The sequence below is a fragment of the Budorcas taxicolor genome, chromosome 11, assembly GCF_023091745.1.
Source record: "Budorcas taxicolor isolate Tak-1 chromosome 11, Takin1.1, whole genome shotgun sequence".
NCBI classification, from domain to species: domain Eukaryota; kingdom Metazoa; phylum Chordata; class Mammalia; order Artiodactyla; family Bovidae; genus Budorcas; species Budorcas taxicolor.
In genome coordinates this window covers 155,081,173-155,100,968 of record NC_068920.1, presented here as the reverse complement: position 1 = coordinate 155,100,968, position 19,796 = coordinate 155,081,173, and the positions used below count along the sequence as shown (strand labels likewise).

The following is a 19,796-nucleotide window of genomic DNA, read 5'->3' as shown; positions in this document are numbered from 1 at the left end:
GGTGACTGCAAAGCTATGAAATTAAAAGACAAGCGTCTTGGAAGAAAAGCTATGACCAACCTAGACAGCATATTAAAAAGCAGAGACATTACTGTGCCAACAAAGATCCGTCTGGTCAATGCTACGGTTTTTCCATTAGTCATGAATTGATGTGAGTTTTGGACTATAAAGAAAGCTGAGCACCAAAGAATTGATACTTTTGAACTGTGGTGTTGGAGAAGACTCTTGAGAGTCCTTTGGACTGCAAAGAGATCCAACCAGTCAATCCTAAAGGAAATCAGTCCTGAATATTCATTGGAAGGACTGATGCTGAACCTGAAACTCTAGTACTTTGGCCAGCTGATACAAAGAACTAACTACTTGGAAAAGGCCTTGAAGCTGGGAAGGATTGAAGGCAGGAGGTGAAGGGGACAACAGAGGATGAGATGGTTAGGTTGTACGGCATCACCAACTCGATGGAAATGAGTCTGAGCAAGTTCCAGGTGTTGGTAATGGACAGGGAAGCCTGGCATGCTGCCGTCATGGGATCGCAAAGAGTCATGCACAGCTGAACTGAACTGTGTGTCTTCCCTCTGCCCAGGTGCTCTGGTTCGGCCCTGGTCAGCTTGGAGAGTAAAGCCTCTTCCTTTCCTGAGGCAGTGAGCATCCCCGCTCTCTGCTGCCGCTTTGTGCGCACTGTTGCACTCTGTTATATACTCTCTTGGGTTAGTCTTTGCCGCGGCCTCAAAGTCAAAAACCTGTCAAGTTTATCTTTGTATACTTTACAATATGTGAATTTTCTCTCTACTATTTTGAAGTTTTTTGTGCATATTCATGTCCTTCATGCCTTGCACAAATAATAATGTGTTGTAGATATCAGTAAATGTGTATGCAATGGAGAAATGACTGTTTCCTTTTTCTCTTCTTTCAACTTACAGAAAACACTTGCTGAGCAGAATTTGGAGGCTACCAGACAGCAGCTCTTGGCAGCTAGAAGCAGCCAGGCCAAGACCATCAACAACCTGGAGACTCGGGTACTGACCTCACTCCTGTGTCTGGGTGGTTCCCTGGTGCCCTTAGATGACATGGCTGTGGCTGAGAATTCCCCTGGGTCAGAGATTTTCTTCCAAAGGGTTTCTCTTTGGGGTTTTACTTGTAGAGAACTGAGGTAGTCGTTTTCTCCATTCTTGCCACATTAGCATCGTTCTTCCACAGAAGATTGTTCTCTTCTCTGTTTCTTCCCTTTTGTCTTCTTTCCCCTTCCTCCCATAGGAAACCATTCTAGTGTGGTAAATAGAGACCCTTTTATTGCTGGATAACCTTAAAACAGCTAACATTGTTCTATGTGTGTGTTAATTTAGGTAAGTGATACTGCTGTACATGAGTTTTCCTCGTTACTTTGCACTGCTCCATCTTCTGTATCCACTTCATTGTTCTCACCTCCTGCTAGATATCCAGACTGCCACCTGCTTTCTGTCACCGCAGATTACCCTGCAGTGAACATCCTCATTTCTGCTGCCTTAAGAAGGATAGTGAGTGTGTGTGACTTAACGTGACTCGGTAGGACAGGAATGCTCCCAGAGGGCTGCCCAGGACGCGAGAGAGTTCCTTTCGATGCATCTCTGTCTTTTCCAGCTCTGGCATTTCTCAGCCTTTTCGTTTTCTTGCCAGTTTCACGAGTGTGAAGTGGTAGAAGTAACAGGGGATCTCCGTGAGGCCTCGTATAAGAACACTAATCGTGTTCATGAGGGCTCCACTCTCATGACCCAAGTACCTCCCAGGCACCTCACATGCTAATACCATCTCGTCAGATGTTAAGATTTCAACATAGAAATTGGGGGGGGCACAAATATTCAGGCCATAGCAAATGCTTAACTCATTTTAAAGTCTTTCTTGTTTCTTGGTCAGTATTAATATATGTAAAGCTATATTTTTTCCTAACTACAGCTTTGTTAGCTTTATTGTAATTCAGCTCTATTTCTCAATCATCTTTTTTATTATGGTAAAATACACATAAATGTAAAATTTACCATTTCAACCATTTCTAGGTGTACAGTGGCATTAAGTACATTTATTTTTTGCATACCATCACCACCATCCATTTGTAGAATTTTTTCATCTTCTCAAACTATGACTGTGTGCCAATTAAAACAGTAACTCCCCGTTCTCTCCTCTGTCCAGCTCCTGGCGCCCACAATTCTACCTTCTGTTTTTATGAATGTGATGACTCTAGGTACCTCAAAAACTGGAATCATACAGTTTTTGTCTTTTTGTGTCTGGCTTACTTCACTTAGCGTAATGTCTTCAAAGTTCATTCATGTTATAGCATATGTCAGAATTTCATTACTTTTTAAGACTGAACAAGCCTTTTTCAGACCTTGATTCCATTCTAGATATAGCATGTTATTTATCCATTCATTTGCCCATAGATGTTTCGGTTGTTTCCTCTTTGTGGCTATTGTGAATACTGTTGCAGTGAGTGTTAGTGTATGAACAAGGTTTTTGTGTGGGCTTATGCTCTCATTTCTCTTGGGCATATTCCTAGGAGTAGAGTTGCTGGGTCATATGATAACTCCATGCATAGCATTTTGAGGATCTGAATCTTTCTTGAGTTCTGCCTGCAAACTGGAACTTGCATAGATATTTGCTAAATCCAGGAGTTTAAAAAGGAAAGTTTCAGTCCTGGCTCTGCACTGATAAAATTTGTGATCATGAGCAAATGACATAACTGTTTTCCTCTGTGGAAGTGCTCACACTGTTCTTGTGGGGTTGTTTCCATGAAAACTTACTTCTGAACATATATGAGGAACCGTGAGGCCTAAAAACATTCTTTTCTCATTTGGTACCTCCCTCTCCTTGACAAAGCTGCAACCTTCTATGTGCTTGTATTTTAATAATAAAGTTCCTCTAGGGAAGACCTGACTCAGCAAAATCTTTTTAGGAGAAATTGGCAAAGTCCGCTTGAGTCAGACAGAAAGATCGTGCTGGAGGCCGAGTCTCGCTCAGCACTGGGTGCTGTGTCGTCCTGTACCCCCTGTGGGCCTCGTGTCCTGGGTCAGTGCCAGAGACACAGTCAGACTTGGTCGGCATGTGTGGAGCAAGGGAGACCTAAGTTTGTCTCACGGGCAATAATCCCACTTCTGGAAATGTATCCTAAGCAAGTGATTCAAACCAGATCAACAATATTTACATGAAGATGTCAACTGCTGCCTCATTCTATCTGCAAAACGGAAAATAGCTGAGTTACCTGGACAGTAGACAGCAGTTCAGGAAATTATACAACATCCTTGGAGGAAATAATCTAAGGTTTGAAGACTACATGGAAACATAGAAGGAAATTTGAGCACGGAGGAAAAATACAGTTTTACTAGAATTGTATACAGAGTTGTAAAAAAAAAGTCAAAAAAATGAAACTGTGTTAGAATGATAGTGCTTTATAATGGTTGACTTATGAGCATCTTGTTTTCTAATTAAAATTTTTTCTTTAGTGTACCTGCTTTATGATTTAAATAAATTTGATTTTAAAAGCCATTTGTTACTACTCAGCTTGTTTTGAACAAAAGGATACTTCTCTTTCTCTCTTAGGTGAAAGAACTAGAGCAGAGCCTGCAGGCCTCTGAGGAGAAGCTGAAGCAGAGCAGTGACGTGGTGGCAGCTCAGGAAGCTCAAATTCGAGAGCTTGTAAGTGGTGATCATGCCTGCTGTGTTCTAGGCCCCTGATTCTTTCCTTTGTGCCCTTGAAGTCCCCAGACTCATTCCCAGCTCCTGGAATGGCATCTGGACCTCAGATGCAGTTGTGGGCAGACAGGCAGTTGCAGAGAGAGGGAGTCAGGACCTGCTGGAGGGTCTGAGTTACCGGGAGAGGTGGTGACTGGCTAGTTCCCACCTAACAGCTGGCTGCAGGGCCCTGCCTAATTCTGGAACTGTTAAGTATTGTGTGACCACTGGTGGTCAAACCTCATCTTGCAGCTGGGGCTATGGAGAACAGCTCCAGGCCCTGGGGAGAAGACAGCAAGGGCTCAGCCCATAGTCACAGCCCCAGGTCGGGTATGGAGCTAGAAACTAGAGAAGTGAAGACATTTGTTGCCTCTTTCCCATTTGTGTTTCCATTTAGTCCTGGCAGCAGACCTCAGAGCCGTGCACTGCTGTCCTCATTCACTAGAGGAAGCAGGCTCAGGAAGATGACCAGGCCACTAGCCCAGGGTCTCCCCGCTAGGAAATGGCCGAACCCGCACCCTCCGGAGGTCACAGCCCCTGCTCTTCATCCCTGTGTTGTGTGCCTCCCCAGGGAAGCGCCTCAGCCACAGAGGGCAGCACTGAGTAGAGTGAAGGAGGGCTGTGTCTTAGGACTGGTGCCCAGAGCTGTCCCCTAGCCCCAGCTCCTGAGCAGGCCAGGGGACCTCAGTAGCACCCAGGCTGGAGAAGGTCAGAAAGGAGAGTTGTTTCTGTAGGACACTCATCTTTGGAAGACAGGGTAGGGCCCGTGTCACCAGGAGTAGCTGTCCTCTGCTGCCCCCACAGGCCGCCGCGAACACGGAGAGCAGCCGCGCCCAGCAGCAGGCCCTCGCGCTGGAGCAGCAGCGCACGGAGCAGATCCACGCGCTGGAGGCCCAGCTCGCAGGCCTGGGGAGAGCGCGGGTGGCCGACCTGACAGCCGCAGAGCAGGAGCTGGTGAGCGAGGGAAGGAAAGGGGCTGGGAGCACCCCGCTCACGTGCAGCCAGGCTGCCAGGCCATTTGACAGGAAGAAGACCAGCCTGCCTCTGAATTCGGGCCCCACTTTTTAGAGGAGTTTTTCTATTTTAACAGCACACCTGCTCATGAGACTGGTTGTAAAAAGACTGCTTTTTACGAAAACCCCAAGCAGATGGTTTTTCTTGAGCTGCACGTGGACTTCCTGACCAGTCCCATCAGCTGCTTTCCTGTCTTTCTAAAATGTGTACTGCCCATCCCTAATGGCTTCCGCCTTTCCCTGGCCTCCCTCCTTGTTCCATAGGCTTCAGAATCGAGTGCCTTAGTTCTTCTTGTGAGGAGAGTGTCAGGTGACTCTCCCTTTCTGATCCCAAACCCTATCCTCCTGTCCCACCCCTGCAGTGGCAACAAAAGGGAAAGGGGCAGTTTTAAAGGTTACATGTCAAAGAGGCCTACACCCAGGGGAAATAGCGTAAAGACCTTTTCTTTTATGTATACTTTCCTCAATTTGCAGAGAAAGCTGGAGCAAGAAAATGCAGTCCTTAAAGAAAGTAAGAATGAATGTGAATGTTCTTTACAGCATCACCAGCTTGAGCTAAAGAAGCTGAAGGTATTTATCTAATTGTGTCCGTTTCACAAAGTCATGTCTAATTTCGGCAGTGCTGGGCCTCTGTTGCTGCATGCGGGCCGTCTCTAGTTTCAGTGAGTGATGGCTACTTGTCATTGCGGTGCAAGAGTCTCTCGTTGCAATGAGCTCTCCTGCTGCAGAGCGCAGGTTCTAGGTGTGCGGGCTCAGTAGTTGCAGCACGTGGGTTCAGCCACCATGCTGTGTGTGGAATCTTCCCAGACCAGGGAACCCGCATCCCCTGCATTAGCAGGCAGATTCTTAACCACTGGACCATGAGGGAAGTCCAGGTGTCATGTCTTTATGTGTGCGTTTGGAGTAGCCAAGGGAAAGTTCTATACTGTGAGTAGAGGAGTGGAACTAGCATTTGTGGATGATAGGGGGTTGTCGAGGAGGCAACTGGAAGTTTTAAGCCGAGGGAACATGTGAGAAGTTTTAACAGGATTTCTCTGGCTCTGTATGAAGAATGCTCTGTAAAGGAGGCAAGTACAGAAGCAGGAAGACCTTTGAGGAGGCTTGTATATTGCTGTGCTTGCTCTGTTTAAGAATATAAAGGCAAAACTGAACATTTTAGGAGGGATTCAGAAATTATTATAAAAGACAGTAGTTTTGAAAAGGAATCAAATAAGAATTTCAAAACTGAAAAGTGCAATAGCTGAAAGTAAAAATGCAGTAGATTTCCCAAGGACCTGAGGAAACTTTCTGGAGGAATAGATATTTTCACTGTTTATGTTGGTATTGGTTTCATCATACTTCATCAGTTGTACACTTTAAATATGTGCAGTTTATTATTGTCAATTATACTTAAGTAAAGCTCCTAAAAAACAAATAATGAGCTTAACAGCAGATTGGAACTAAAGAGATAAGTAATGGGAGAAAGGGCAGAATGAAATGCAGGGAAAAAATGATAAAAGACAGGATACTGTGAGATGTTTTATCATGTGTCAGTGGAAGCTCAGAGGCAATGAAAAAAACTGAGAAGCATTAAAGAGATGATGGGTGAGAATTTTTCAGACCGATGAAAGCTGCCGAGTCACAGGGACAGGTATAAGAGTTCTTACAGATCCAAATAGCACAAGTTTTCAAATCCATACCCAGACACCGCTTTGTAGTAGCACAAAAAGAAAAGCAACAAAACACAGAGAATTAGCTGATAACAGACTTGCACTAAAGGAAGTACTGGGAGGAAAATTCTAGATGTACAGAAGAGGTAAAGAGGGAGGAACGAATGGATAGCAGGGCTTATTGCAAGTATGTGACCAGGAAGAAAATCTGATGCACAGCACATTGTTCACGGCCCAGCTAGGAGAGAAGAACCACCCCAGATATTTGAGTGAGAATTTATGTTCTAAGGTAGTTTCTTCTCCAGCGCTGAAACAGTTAAAAGATATCACAAAGGTAGCAACTGTAGGACTCAGCTTTCCAACTGTAGGACTAAGAGAAGAAAGTGAAGAAGTTGGAATTACTGAATTTAGGAATTAAGAGGAGCTCCACAGATTTGCCAGTCAGACCTCTGAAGAGGGGGCTCTGTACTGCAGTGGTGCTGGTGTGTGTGCCGGGCAATAGGGCCATGAATGAATTCAGCTGCAGGTGTCAGAAGACTGCAGAGTGGATGCAGCTGCTGTTTCAGGAAGAACTTGCTGCCAGGGCCAAGCTGCATTGCTCGCAGAAACTGCAATCTGACCAAAAGGAGCAGTCTTTTCCTCCCTCCTCCTGCAATCCAGTCTCCCTGGAGCTCCCCCTGCTGGCAGAGATGAGTATGTATCAGTATCTGAATATGGAGCCGGCTGGACCCGGAGGGAGAACCGTGGTTTGCGGAATCCCAGGTTCAGCATCTAAAAGCAGAATATGAAATGTTGGGTGTGGGCTGAGGCAGTAACTGAAAAACAGCACACACAGGCTTTTTCGGAGCGTGGTTAATTGTCAAATGTTTGGGTGAATTTTCTCAATGTCTTGGATTTCTGGCTTAATGTCATTATGGTCAGATAATATTCTGAATGATTTCAGTGCTTGATATTTATTTAGACTTACTTTATGACCCAACCTATAGTCTATCTTGGTAAGTAACAGAATGCACTTGAAAAAATATATATAGTCCGCTGTTAGGGAGGGCGTTCTGTAAGTGCGAGATAGGTCAAATTGGTCAACAGTATTGTTCAGATTTCTGTAGGTCTTCTGCTTTTGTTTGTTTGTTTGTCTACGGGTCTCATCACTTACTGAGAGGGGTGCTGAATCTTCAGCTATGACCATGGATTTGTCTCTCTCTCCCTCTGTCAATCTTTGCTTCAGGTGTTTTGAAACACTATTTTTAGGTGCACACTTTTTTTTTGGTATTGTTTGGACCCATATTTTTCAGAGCAGTCCTCTGGGAAAGTCATTTCCAGGGGCAGAGAACTGTGCGTGTGGGTGGCCTGCTGACTTGCTCAGTGGCCCTGAGCTCAGCCTCAGCTCCTGGGTCATGTGTGTTTCTGTAGCACTAGCACAGACTTTAGAACCACATGGATTCAGTTCTGGGTGCCACCCTGGCCCCTCACGAGCTGACCCTTGAGGGAATCTAGTTTCCTTTTTTCACACTGAAGGTGTTGACCCTTGACCTCAAGAGGATGATACTGTGAGGATAAAGCGTGACCATGGATGAAAAGTGCCAGGTGCAGTTCCTGGCATGGAGGTGCTTTGAGCCTCTGCTTCCTGCCCTGACACGCTTTGCTGTTTTCTTGCTCACAGCCCGCCTCCTGTCCCTTAAGACAGCGTCAGTCATAGTGTCTCTCCTGAACTTCCCCAGAAAAGGCACCTGTAGACACAGGACGTTCTTGTCACCCATCCCAGCACCTGGGCCTGCAGGGCCAGGATCTCATAGCTCGGCTCAGCCTGAAACCCCTTGTTCTTTCTCCTGTGTCAGCAGAGCTTCTCCTATGCAGGGGATTGTCTGGGTTAGTTCAAGGTCCCACTGTCAGCCTCTTGAGTTCCAGCACCAATTTTCCTTCTCTACTAGAGGTGGACTCATGGAAAGTCAATTCAGACAGCTCCCTGGTAGAAGTCAGAAGGGACAGGCCGTGAGGTTGGCATCTCCCTCCATTCACCTCCTGGCTTGTGTAATTGGAAAAGGAGATTTCACAGGTGGAGCTGAGTAGTTCACAGAACCAGAAAGACTTGTCCGTCTAGAACACGGCCTCGGGTCTCCCCCTTGCTTGCCTCACCTGACTTACCCTGTCAGTCACCCAGCTTGTCCTTGCGTTCCTCCATGATGGTTGATAGGACATCACTTCAGCAGCTCCACACTGATAACATTCCAACTTAGCAACCCCAGGGGAATGAAGACATGTCCTGCTCAACCTTACCATACTAAAAATGGATTTTGATATAAAAAAGGATTTGATTGGTTCATCTTGGATGGCAGAGCCACCCTTGGACAAATTGATTTGGCCACAGGGATGAGGTACTATGATTGACCAGGCCTGAATAACATGCTTATTCCTATAGCCACAAAACGTTATTGGCAGCCCTACGAGAACCATGTGGAATTGCAGGGTGGGAGTGGGGAATAGCAGTGATGAGGCTCTTACCCCTAAAAGGGGTGATTGTGGGTAGATAGAAACAGCAGACATTCCTGACCCGTGTGCAGGCACCTGAGAAGTCATATTATTATTCATCTGGGGGTTGATCAGTGAGCCCGGCATCATGTCAGGGAAGAGGACTGATGTGTTTGTCAGGAAAGAGGCGCCGTGATCTGGGAAGGGCCAGTGGAGCAGCCCTGCTTGAGGTAGAAAGGCCTGGGTGGTAGAGTGTAGCAGCCAGAGGCTTGGTTCTGAGTTCAGGCACTGGCTTAAAACCTGGCCCTGCCACCTACTCACTCTCAGACCTCATGCAAATTACATGACCTCTCAGAGTCTCCGTTTTCTTTCCTGTACTATGGATGATTTTGATGAATCTGACATTTGCTCTATTAAAATTTAGTAATTGCTTGTTATCATTTCTGTAATCAAATTGTTCCAGTCTGCTGCTCCGTTCACATGGGCCTGAGTCATCTGGTTCTGTGTTGATTTCATTAGAGCAGCTTTTCAAGTCTGGGTCCCCTAGCTTTTGGCCTGAGTACTGACTGGCATGCTCAGGGGATGACAGCCCTCAGCGGTGTGCCTGTGCCCAGAGGGGTTAGTGGGCTGTGCACTGGGACAAATCTCACAGAGGAACGGAAGGCCGTGAGGCCAGAAGGTAGCCTGGGAACCTCGGGCGCAGGAGACACGCTTGTCTGTTCCTGTGAGACAGTCCTCTCTGTGGGCGTCACGTGATGTGTGCAGCAAAGAAAGTGGGAACTGCGTTTTGGGACGCAAATCTCCTACCCGTTTTCTGGATTGTAGGAAGAATGGAGCCAAAGAGAAATCGTGAGTGTGGCAATGGCTCAAGCCCTGGAGGAGGTGCGGAAGCAGAGGGAAGAGCTGCAGCAGCAGGTAGGCCCTGTGGGATGCGACCCCCATCAGTCCCAGCCGGGACTGATCTACCTCCCGTCTCTTCGGAGCAGGGGGTGGACACAGGTCTAGGGATGCTGTCAGCTGCTTGGTTTCCCGATGTCTCTAGGAAGGTAGGAGAAACCGTTAGAAACCCTCCAGGCTTCCCTGGTGGTCCCGTGGTTAGGACCCTGTGCTTCCCGTGCGGGGGGCGTGGGCTTGACCGCTGGTCAGGGAACTGGATCCCACATGCCGTGTGGTGTGGCCAAAAAAAGACAGAAGGAAAGAAACCCTCACCCCATGGGATAACCTTTTAAAATTTTGATAGTTGGTTACTGTTATAAATGTTACCTGGAGGCAAGTCCACCCCCAGGTTCTGATTCTAGGAGGTGGGCCCCACTGGCTGCAGGCCCCAGAGACCACAGTTGAGCTTTCAGCCAGATGGGTGGGAGAAGCCGTCTTCTGAGGACAGGCTCAGGCTCAGGCCCCAGGTCTGGGTAACTGGCTCTAAGGCTGTGGTAGGTTCTTAACAGGTCTGTTGGAGTTGCCTCTGAAAAGACCCTGTGATAATCACACCTTCATGAATACCACAACAGTGAAGTTGTGTGCATCCCGTGCTGGGCACGTCACAGGCACGCAGGACATGAAGTTACAGTCGTGACAGCTTGTGGGAAGGCTGGGCATAATGGCCATGTCTGTGGTGGGCCCACTGCAGGCAGGGAGCCGTGGGGGCAGTTGCCCCTGTGCCTGCCAAAGAGAACTGACCTGTGCTTTTTTCTGTTAATAGGTGCAGAGGTTAGCTTGGGAAATGTTCTAGGCTGTGGCCTTCAGGGAGGGATTCATGGAGGACCCTGGGTAATGGAAAAGTGGAGACTCCTTTAAGAAAGACATGATTGCTACTCCTAGCCTTCTCTCATGTTGGGTTTTCTCTCCAAGGCCGCTGACCTGACAGCCGTGGTGGGCGAGAAGGAGCAGAGTCTACAGGAGAAAATGGAAGTGATTCTCCAGAAAGAGCAGGAGATTCTCCAGCTGAAGAAAGGTGAGGCCCCTGCCCCCGGCTGAGCCTTCTCGCCTGTTCTTGCTGGGGAGCCCAGCCTGGAGGGGCCCAGGCAGGGTGCTCACTGCTCCTGTGCCTGGCCTAGGTCACGACTCTGCACTGCTGCAGACACACCAGCTGCAGAGCGAGCTGGAGGCCCTGCAGGGCCTGAGGGCCGAGGAGGCAGAGGCCACGGCCACGCGGGAGGACCTGCTGAGGCTGATGGGCCAAGAGCGGCCCCTGGTGCTGTCAGCCAGCAAGCCCCATGTGAGTCCCACCTGAGCTGCTCAGGGTGTGGGGGCAGTGGGGGGCAGCATGTCACCAATGGGCGGAGGCAGTGGGCAGGCCTGGGGGGCGCTGGGCAGCTTCGGGTTCCTCTTCAACAGGAGGGTACCTCGCTGACGAGGGATTTGTGAGCATTGAGGAGCCCATCTAATGTGACGACACCTGTCTGCGTTCAAGTGCTGAAGCCCTCCTTTCCAGCCGGCTCCTTGTGTGGGAGGTTGACTGCCCCCCAGAGGGCCCTGCGGGGATCTCCACAGTCTGGTTCCTGCTGGGTGCCTGGCGGACACGTCAGTCGTCCCCTTTGCAGTGAGGTCGGTGGCTTAGCTTGACCATCACCTGTGCTGCCACCACCCTGTAGGTGACCTCGAGGGCCGGGCAAGACCCCGAGTACCAGCTTCCAGCTGTGGAGGGAATACCAAACGGAGAGATGGGGGCAGCCATGGATCTGGGGCAGCTACAGAAGGAAAAACAGGACTTGGAGCAGCAACTTCTAGAGAAAAATAAGGTGAGGATGCTCCCCACCTCAGCTGTTTATGTCTCTTTTCCCGTCTTTGTTCCTAAAACCCCCCAGTCCCTTCTTCAGGCTTTGTGCTGATGCCCCGGGCTCCTCTTGGGGGCGGCTTTGCTGCTGCTGCTGCTACTGCTAAGTCGCTTCAGTCATGTCCGACTCTGTGCGACCCCATAGACGGCAGCCCACCAGGCTTCCCCGACCCTGGGATTCTCCAGGCAAGAACACTGGAGTGGGTTGCCATTTCCTTCTCCAATGCATGAAAGAGAAAAGTGAAAGTGAAGTCGCTCAGTCGTGTCTGACTCTTAATGACCCCATGGACTGCAGCCCACCAGGCTCCTCCATCCATGGATTTTCCAGGCAAGAGTACTGGAGTGGGGTGCCATTGCCTTACCTCTTCCATTAAAAGGGCTTCCTCCTGATTCTTCTCTGCTTGCTTGCCTCGTGCATGGCCCTCTCGTTTCACACTCCCCAAGTCTTCTCCCAGCGCTGACCTGAGGTGGCATCCCGAGTGTCAGGGCTGGGGCAGTAGGATGCCTCGGTGTCCCTGCCCCCTCTGCCCTTGCCAGCCGGTCCTAGCCAGTCCCCTGGCCTCTGCACCTTCTTCTCCAGCTGTGAAATGAGAGCGCTGATGCTTGCCTTGAAGCGGTTTGGGGGTTTTAGGGGGCGGGTATTGGGTGATGAAATGAAACTGTTAGTTTCCTGTAAATTTTCTGGTATTTGATAGAGGCTTAATAAATGTCATGATTCCACCCACCCTGCCTGGCCTCTGTACCTGTAAATGCAGGGGCTCATTTGAGCCTGGGTTTACTGTGTCCTGTGAAGTTAATGTATGGCCTGGTTAGTGCTCTGGCCTGAAATTCTGCCTGCAAATTGTGTGGTTGCTCTTTAACAAGGGAAAAGTGTTCCTTCTTTCTCTTCCCCGCCCCCACCTCCCTCCCTCCCTGCCTTTCCTTTCCCCTCCCCCACACCCACTCATCTCTTGTGGGGAAATACAGGCGCGCACGCTGTGTGTCCCCGGGCCCTGCCCTCACTCGGCTTCTCCAGATCACACTGGCATCCTTGGCGATCTCACCCGTCCTGTGCGCTGCTGGCACCTTACCCCCCGCTTCAAGTCCAGACAGTGCCCATGAACTCAAGACTTCTGTATCTACCATATTTCTCTGTGTCAGTGTCTGAAAGGCAGCTGAAACTGGAAACATTCAGAGCCAGACTTCAGACTGACCGCACTTTCTAGCATCTGCTGCCATCTTTCCTATCTCAGGAAATGGCCAGAACCTTGCAGCCATCCCTGGCCCCCTTGTTTCTCTCACAGCCAACGTCCAGATCATTAGAAAATCCCTCGGGCTCTCCCTTCAAACTATACGTGGAATGAGCTGCTTCTCCTCCCGCCCCTGCTGCCAACTGCGACCCAGTGACCACCCTGTCTTCCCTGGAGGACAGGAGTGGGCTTCTAACTGGTTCCCCTGTATTTGTCTTTTCCAGCTCTCTGATGACTCACTGTCCCCATAAAAGCCCAAGTCCTTACAGTGGCCGCAAAGCCTCAGTGGTCTGGCTCCTTACTGCCCTTTACTCGCACCCTCTGAGTGGTCTGGCTTCTTACTGCCCTTCACCCCACACCCTCTCTTACTGCCGTTCACCCGGCACCCTCTGAGTGCTCTGGCTCCTTACTGCCCTTTACGCCGCACCCTCCGCTCCCGCTGCAGCAGCCTTGCCTTTCTGTGAAGCCCAAGCGCCCTCCTGCCTTCAGGCCCTTGCACTTGCTGAGCCTTCTGTCTGGAAGGCCCTCCCCAGTTCCCTGGCCTCTTCTGTGGTGTCATTTTCTCGGTGAGGCTTCCCCTGCTGTTCTGCCGGCCCTCCCCACCAAAACTCCTGTCCCCCCACCTTCCTCTTTTTCTCCAGCCTCTTATACCTTGTGATATACTGTAGATTTGCTGGTTAACTTTTTCCCTCCAGAGGGCAGACATTTTTTCTTCCTTTTTCTTCCTTTTTTTTTGCTGTTTCCTCAGTCTCTAGGCCAGTGTAGAGACTCAGTATTTGTTGGGTAAATTAATGAATGAGTCAAAAACCTAGAAAATCAAGCAACATAAAATAGCAAGTGTACTTTTGGGGGAATGCCCAGCCTCATGGTCAACCGGAGAATACACAGTGAAACTGAATGTCACCCTTCTGTCAGCGAGGTGTTGGAGGCAGTGTACCGTGCTTCACGGGAGCTGGAGGCGCTTTCACACATCTCGTTCCCCTAGAGGACTGTGGACATACCACTCTTGAGAAAATGAAGCTTATTGCAGCTTTGCTTAAACATGGAAGCTCAGGGAACTCCCTGGCAGCCCGGTGGTTAGGACTCGGCGCGTTCACTGCCGTGCCGGTGGGTGCAGTCCCTGGTCAGGGAACTAAGATTCCACAGACCAGGCTGTGTGGTCAAAAAAAGAGAGGAAATTTGGCTACGTAAAACATGGGGCATCCCCTAGAATTACTGTCTCATTAAAAGTTATTATTAGGAAAACTAAAGCTGTGGAAACTCTGATAAATGCAAAATACTATTCAGAGTTCTAGCTATTCAGTGCAAGAATGGTGACATGGACTAGAAGTTCACAGGGAAAACTCTTTGATATGTTAGAGTTGTGAGGTTTTAGAGAAATTTTTGTTTAAAATTCTTCCCTATATTGTTTATACAGTAAATGTTTTAATTGGAAAACAAAGTTCAGCCTTTCTGGTTATTAACGGAATGTGTAATAAATTATATTTAAGGCCTGTAATACTAATAATTAAACTCACCAAAAATAGGAAAATAAATGAAAGCTATAAAACCCAACGTTGGTGGGTTATGCCAAAAAGCCATGATCTCTTACACTGTTCCAGATCAGCATTGAGAATTCTTAGGGTATTCCAGGAGATCAGTGGTAGTGGTGAGACCTGTTAAGTTTTGGCCCAGGTATCCTCCTTGGGGGTGATAGCACGTAAATATAATTCTGAAGGACAGAACGTACTGTGCAGAGGCATCTCGAGCTCTGCCACCTACAGGGGCAAGTGCCTGAAGCAGTCCTGAGGACCCAGGCCATGGTGGGGGTGGCGCTGGGACGGTGGCCCTGGCAGGGCCCAGAGAGCACGTGTGTGCAGAGCAGAAGCGGGTGGAGGGGAGAGGCGGCAGGTGTGTCGTCAGCATGAGCCTCGCAGGAGATGGGGCAGGGGCGTCTGACAGGTGTATGGGGACCCAAGGGGTTTCTGTCTGTGCTGTGGTCCTTGGCACCTTAGAGATGGTGGAACGTGCATTTAATGGATGGCTTTCTGTCGGGGTGGGACTTTGATCACAGACCATAAAGCAGATGCAGCAAAGGATGCTGGAGCTCAAGAAGACTCTGCAAAAGGAGCTGGTGAGTGGCCCTGCTCCCCGCCGCCCGAGCCCTGCTGGCTGCGTGGTCCTCCCCAGGGCCCTCGCTGCCTGAGGGTGCTCCCTTCCTGCCCGGAACCACAGACCTCTGGGAAGCCAGATGTGGGCTGGCGGGACAGTGGCCCTGCCAGCTTGACCGTGCTTCTGGAAAGTGGCTCTGTGAGCCCTGGCACAAGCCCTCCTTCTGTGAGCCAGTGAGGTCAGTGAGGCGGCGTGTGCAGCACACATGCATGCGCAAGGCCAGGTCGGGTGCTCACCGCCCCAGGAGACGAGTCCTGAGCCAGATAAAGGAGATGGCTGGACTTCCCCATGGCCCTCGTGCCTCCTCCCAGCCAGCACCCTACCTTCTCAAGTGCTGGCGCTTCCTTCCCAGCTGAGCCCTCGTCACCCTGCTGTGTGCAGCGTGTGGCAAAGAGCTTCTGGTGATGACAGCCTAGGCCAGGTGACTTTCCCATGTCATTTTCAGACCTGTCTTGAAGGGCTCAATGTAGCATCTTTCGTTTTTTCAGAAAATCAGACCTGATAATGAGCTTTTTGAAGTCCGAGAGAAGCCTGGGCCTGAGATGTCAAACATGGCACCTTCAGTCACGAATAATGCTGACCTGACTGACGCTCGCGAGATCAACTTCGAGTACCTCAAACACGTGGTTTTAAAATTCATGTCCTGTCGCGAATCTGAGGTAAAGGGCTTTTGAATTGCCCTTTGGGTAGTGAGTTCCACCCCCAGGCCTGCCTGGTTCATTGTCCGGGCTTCACCTGGCTTCCCACCAGTTCCATTTCTTTCTTCCTCTTCCACGAGCCACTTTGACCGCAAGTGTGGACACTTAGTCATGTCTCCAGCTGGCATTGACCCGCTGGTTGAGCAGCCCGCAGGGGACTCCAAGTAGGGAGCTGGCTCCTGGGAGGAGATGTGGGTTGGATGCTGAGGCCAGAGTCCAGGGAGCTGCCTCTGCCCAGCGGTGCTGCATCTGCCCAGCGGTGCTGCCTCTGCCCAGCGGTCCTGCCTCCTGCCGAAGAGCAGGGAGCTGCCGTGGCTGTCCTGGTGATCTTGCCAGTCCCCGAGTAAGAGGGAGGAGAGAAGAGCCAGCAGCCCTCAGAATGCCCACCTCCACCCTCTGCGTGGTCCTTGCTGACCAAGCTGGGAGGGCCCAGAGGAGCAGGACCGGGAGATGGCTGCCAGTTGGCTGCTGGCCGCCTGCTAACTCCCACCGAGGCCCATGGCAGCCAAACTTATTTGTTTCAGGCTTTTCATCTTATAAAAGCTGTGTCAGTGTTGCTCAACTTTTCACAAGAGGAGGAGAACATGCTCAAAGAAACCCTGGAGTATAAGGTAGGGTTTCCTGGTCTGCTGTCTGCCTTCCAAAAACTAGTCAGTCATCCCAGCCCTGGCAGATGGGAGCAGTGCACGGCTGCCTTGTTAGCTTGGAAGGTGCCTCTGGATGATGAACTTGACTGGGGCAGTGTTGACTGAGAACCCGCTCTGTGCCCACAGGTCTCTGCTATATTTGACTAACAGGCCTGTGACAGCACTTTCATTGGTATCACTTCATCAACAGCCCCAGGTCTGGTTGGCACCCAGACTTTTTAAAAAAGTAAAAAATACTCATAAAGTACCTGCATAAAAGCTGTAATAGAAAACACTGAGTTGCTCCCAGCCAGAGTCAGGATGCGTGGAGGGCAGGAGGGGCCAGAAGGGCAGGATGGGAGGGGGCCTCTTTCAGCTCCTTCTGCACCCAGTCCTGGCTCCTTATCTCAGGAGCCTTTTTTGTTTCAAACACAGATGTCGTGGTTTGGGTCCAAGCCAGCTCCCAAGGGCAGCATCCGGCCGTCCATCTCCAACCCTCGGACACCGTGGTCCTAGGTGGCACTACCCAGGGATGGGGGCTCCAAGGGCTGACACTTTTTCTGTGAAAAGAACACTGACACACCCCAGTCCTAGTGGGTTTTTAATCACTGTAACTGCAGTATTTTGTACAAGCGTCTGAACATTGTTTACAAGACTTAAGGCCCACTCCTACAGACTGATACGAATCTCAGGAGGTCGCTGATCCTGACATCCTGGTTTCCGGAGAGCCCTGGCACAACCCACATTGCCACAGTGCTGCTAAAATCCCAGCTCTGGCCAGCACCCACCTGCACCTGAATCCTCTTTCAACGTTAGCACTTAAAGCTGAAGCCCTCAGCCTGTGTCAGAGAGGAGGCAGCCAATCCATCATGTGGTGATGACGCTGGACAGACAGGCCTTCGACATGGTGCCCAGCAGGGCAGACCCACCTGCTTCTGCCACAAAGAGCCAACTCAGTGAGGCTGGCTTTTTTCAACTCCCTTTCCCTGTTTGTATGTTTGGGTTCAGGTGAGTTAGAAGAGGCTTTTGAACACTTCCGCCCAGGGAAACGTTATTTCACCTTGCTACTCAAACATCCTAGAACTTCAGATGTGTCCATCTCTAAGGTACTCTGGGGCCAGTGTGGATTAATGAATATGTGCACCTTTCTGACAGTATCTCATTTTACTGAAGAAAACTAGCAAATGTGTAAAAAGATTCTTAGTACCAAATACACTCAATTGCCTTTTTAATGAATGTACTTGTGGTGGATAGGTTGCTGGTAAACCATTTTAAACTATTTTTTATAGCTAAAGTTCCTCACTATTATAAACATGTCTTCTGTATTACAAAATCCATTTAACTTGTGTTCTTAAAGGAAAATCAGAGCATCAAGAGGAAATGATTTCTAAGATTGGGATCCTTGTCCCAATCTGCCTCCGTCTGAAGCAGTGGTGGTGTTTCACTTGCTTAGATCTTAATTCTGTTGTTATAACACTGAGCAAATGCTAATCAATGTTTTCTACTGCTGAGGACAGTCTGCTGTATTCAAAGGAAGCCGCAGCTGCTCCTTGCCTCTCCCCAGCCTTGACCAAAATGTTGGAGGTGGACTGCCCTGTAAGTGGAGCCACCATCTCCCCATCACCGCATCCCCCCCACCATGGATATTTAAGATGACACTACATTCACGTGTGGCGTCCAGGTGGCCCCTGCCTGGCTGCAGTACTTGACAACACGCAGATGGCTCTGGAAGTGACTGATGAAAACTCGTATTCATCATCATTAAAGAAAAGGGAAATACTTGCCTTGGATAAGGCACACTTTCAGATCTAAAGGGAAACTGTATATTTATAGTTTGATGAAAGTTTTATTGGTTAAATAAAAAACTGAGTTAATAACTGGAGCTCCTAGATTTATCATCAGTTACCCAATGATGTTAGGTTTCTCAATTATGTTTAGGGCTAAAATATATATAAAATATATCTCACAGGAAAGCAAGGATATGCAGTTAACGTAAGACAGTTCCATGGCCCTCGAAGTACCAGGCAAGGGCAGCATTACCCACACCCAGCTCGGACTCTGCTGCCCAGTGACGTTTGTTACCTGCCTCCTCCTGGGGCTCCCCTGGCAGATGCGACCCCCATGCCTAGGAGGCCATTTCCCGTTATCTGATGGGGACACAAACCAGGAGTCCCTTCTGTTCCATCATTTTGACAAGTAGGAAGTAGCTCTTCCAGCTAAAGAATTCCTTAAATTGGGTAGTTAGGGCTTGCCAGAGGCGATCCCAGCACAGCCGTGGGAGCCCCCACCAACTCTTCTGTGGCCTCTCCAGCCCTTGAGCTGGTCTCGCCGCCCCCCCACCCCCCACCCGCCAGCAGTTTTAGACACAGTTGTGGGGCCCCCTATTTGGTCTGTACTTGCACCGGGAGGATTCGTTCTGATTAGGCTTTCCTCCTGCATGTTGAATTTCCTTCAGCTTTAAGAGGAAGAGTGGAGTAAATACTCTTAAGTGATTTAATGCACTTTCACTTGTATAGAACATTCTGTGCTAGACAGTACATAGAGCCCTTTATATGAGCATCGGATCTTGATCTCACCCTCCATGTTGTAAATAGGGATCGTATTATCTAAAACTGCTGTAGAAAATTCATTTGTGGTGCAATACACTTTTGATTAAAGCCCTTCAACCCAGATGCAGTGCATTTTACTTGTCATCGGTTGGTGTGTCAGCATCTCCTTTTTGACTTGTTAAATTTAGTACATTGTGTCTTACTTGAAAACTTCAAGGCTAGCTTCAAGGACCTTAGAGCATTTGTCTTTCAGAAAGAACCTTCCCAGGTTAGGTTTGGGTGAGTAAATATATTTGTAATTTAATGAAGCCAGCAGCCTAGTCCTGCCTCCCAGGAAGGGTGGGGGTTCTGCAGAGGAGTTGGGAGGATTGTCACTTTGGTCAACATCCATCTCCAAGCCCCGCATGACTGGGAAGAGCTTCAGGAATACGAATGGGGTCCTAACCCATAACAGAATGCAGACTACAGCTCCATGTGCTAAAAAGGAAACAAAAGCATCTGCTCTTCAGACAGGCCCACTGTCAGCGGTTACAGGGAACAAAATGTGCCTTGTCTGTGTACAGGCTTGTTCCTACCTGTTTTGTCTCTTCCTCCTGTAAAGAAAACCCCTCAGCATCACAGTCTTCCTGGCGAACAGCCAAGCCCAGCGTCCGGAGGGGGTGATGGGCACACCTGAGCCCACTCCCGGGACTCCCAAGTGCAATCACACAAACTGAAGACTTTATTAAATAAGCTCCAAAACTACATACAAATCAGAGGAGTAAAAACAATAGTTATTCAGCAAAACATGTCTGTGTAGCAGCCAGCAGCACTGTGGCCCAGGCTCGAGGGACCGCTGCAGCCAGAGTGAGAACACCACGCTCGCTCCCGGGCAGCTCTGCAGGGAGTTTTGTCTGTCTACCCCTCCACGTCCGGTTTCCAGAACAGGCCACCTCTCATCCATGAC

At 49.4% G+C, this 19,796-nt stretch overlaps 1 protein-coding gene across 4 annotated transcripts in view; it reads left to right on the top strand.

Moving 5' to 3' along the window:
• GOLGA1 (golgin A1) overlaps positions 1 to 18,954 on the top strand; it is a 47,364-nt gene extending 28,410 nt beyond the window's left edge. For 3 of the 4 annotated variants that reach the window (XM_052647970.1, XM_052647968.1, XM_052647969.1), the window contains exons 12-23: positions 918 to 1,013; positions 3,565 to 3,660; positions 4,501 to 4,650; positions 5,184 to 5,279; positions 9,650 to 9,739; positions 10,673 to 10,775; positions 10,879 to 11,039; positions 11,416 to 11,562; positions 14,880 to 14,939; positions 15,466 to 15,636; positions 16,200 to 16,286; positions 16,977 to 18,954. In XM_052647970.1, the coding sequence (XP_052503930.1) occupies positions 918 to 1,013; positions 3,565 to 3,660; positions 4,501 to 4,650; positions 5,184 to 5,279; positions 9,650 to 9,739; positions 10,673 to 10,775; positions 10,879 to 11,039; positions 11,416 to 11,562; positions 14,880 to 14,939; positions 15,466 to 15,636; positions 16,200 to 16,286; positions 16,977 to 17,099 (1,380 nt within the window). In that variant the 3' untranslated portion in view covers positions 17,100 to 18,954. Of the gene's footprint in view, positions 1 to 917; positions 1,014 to 3,564; positions 3,661 to 4,500; positions 4,651 to 5,183; positions 5,280 to 9,649; positions 9,740 to 10,672; positions 10,776 to 10,878; positions 11,040 to 11,415; positions 11,563 to 14,879; positions 14,940 to 15,465; positions 15,637 to 16,199; positions 16,287 to 16,736 lie in introns of all 4 variants that reach the window. The other variant, XM_052647972.1, reaches the window with a different exon arrangement.
• Positions 18,955 to 19,796: the final 842 nt, after the last annotated feature.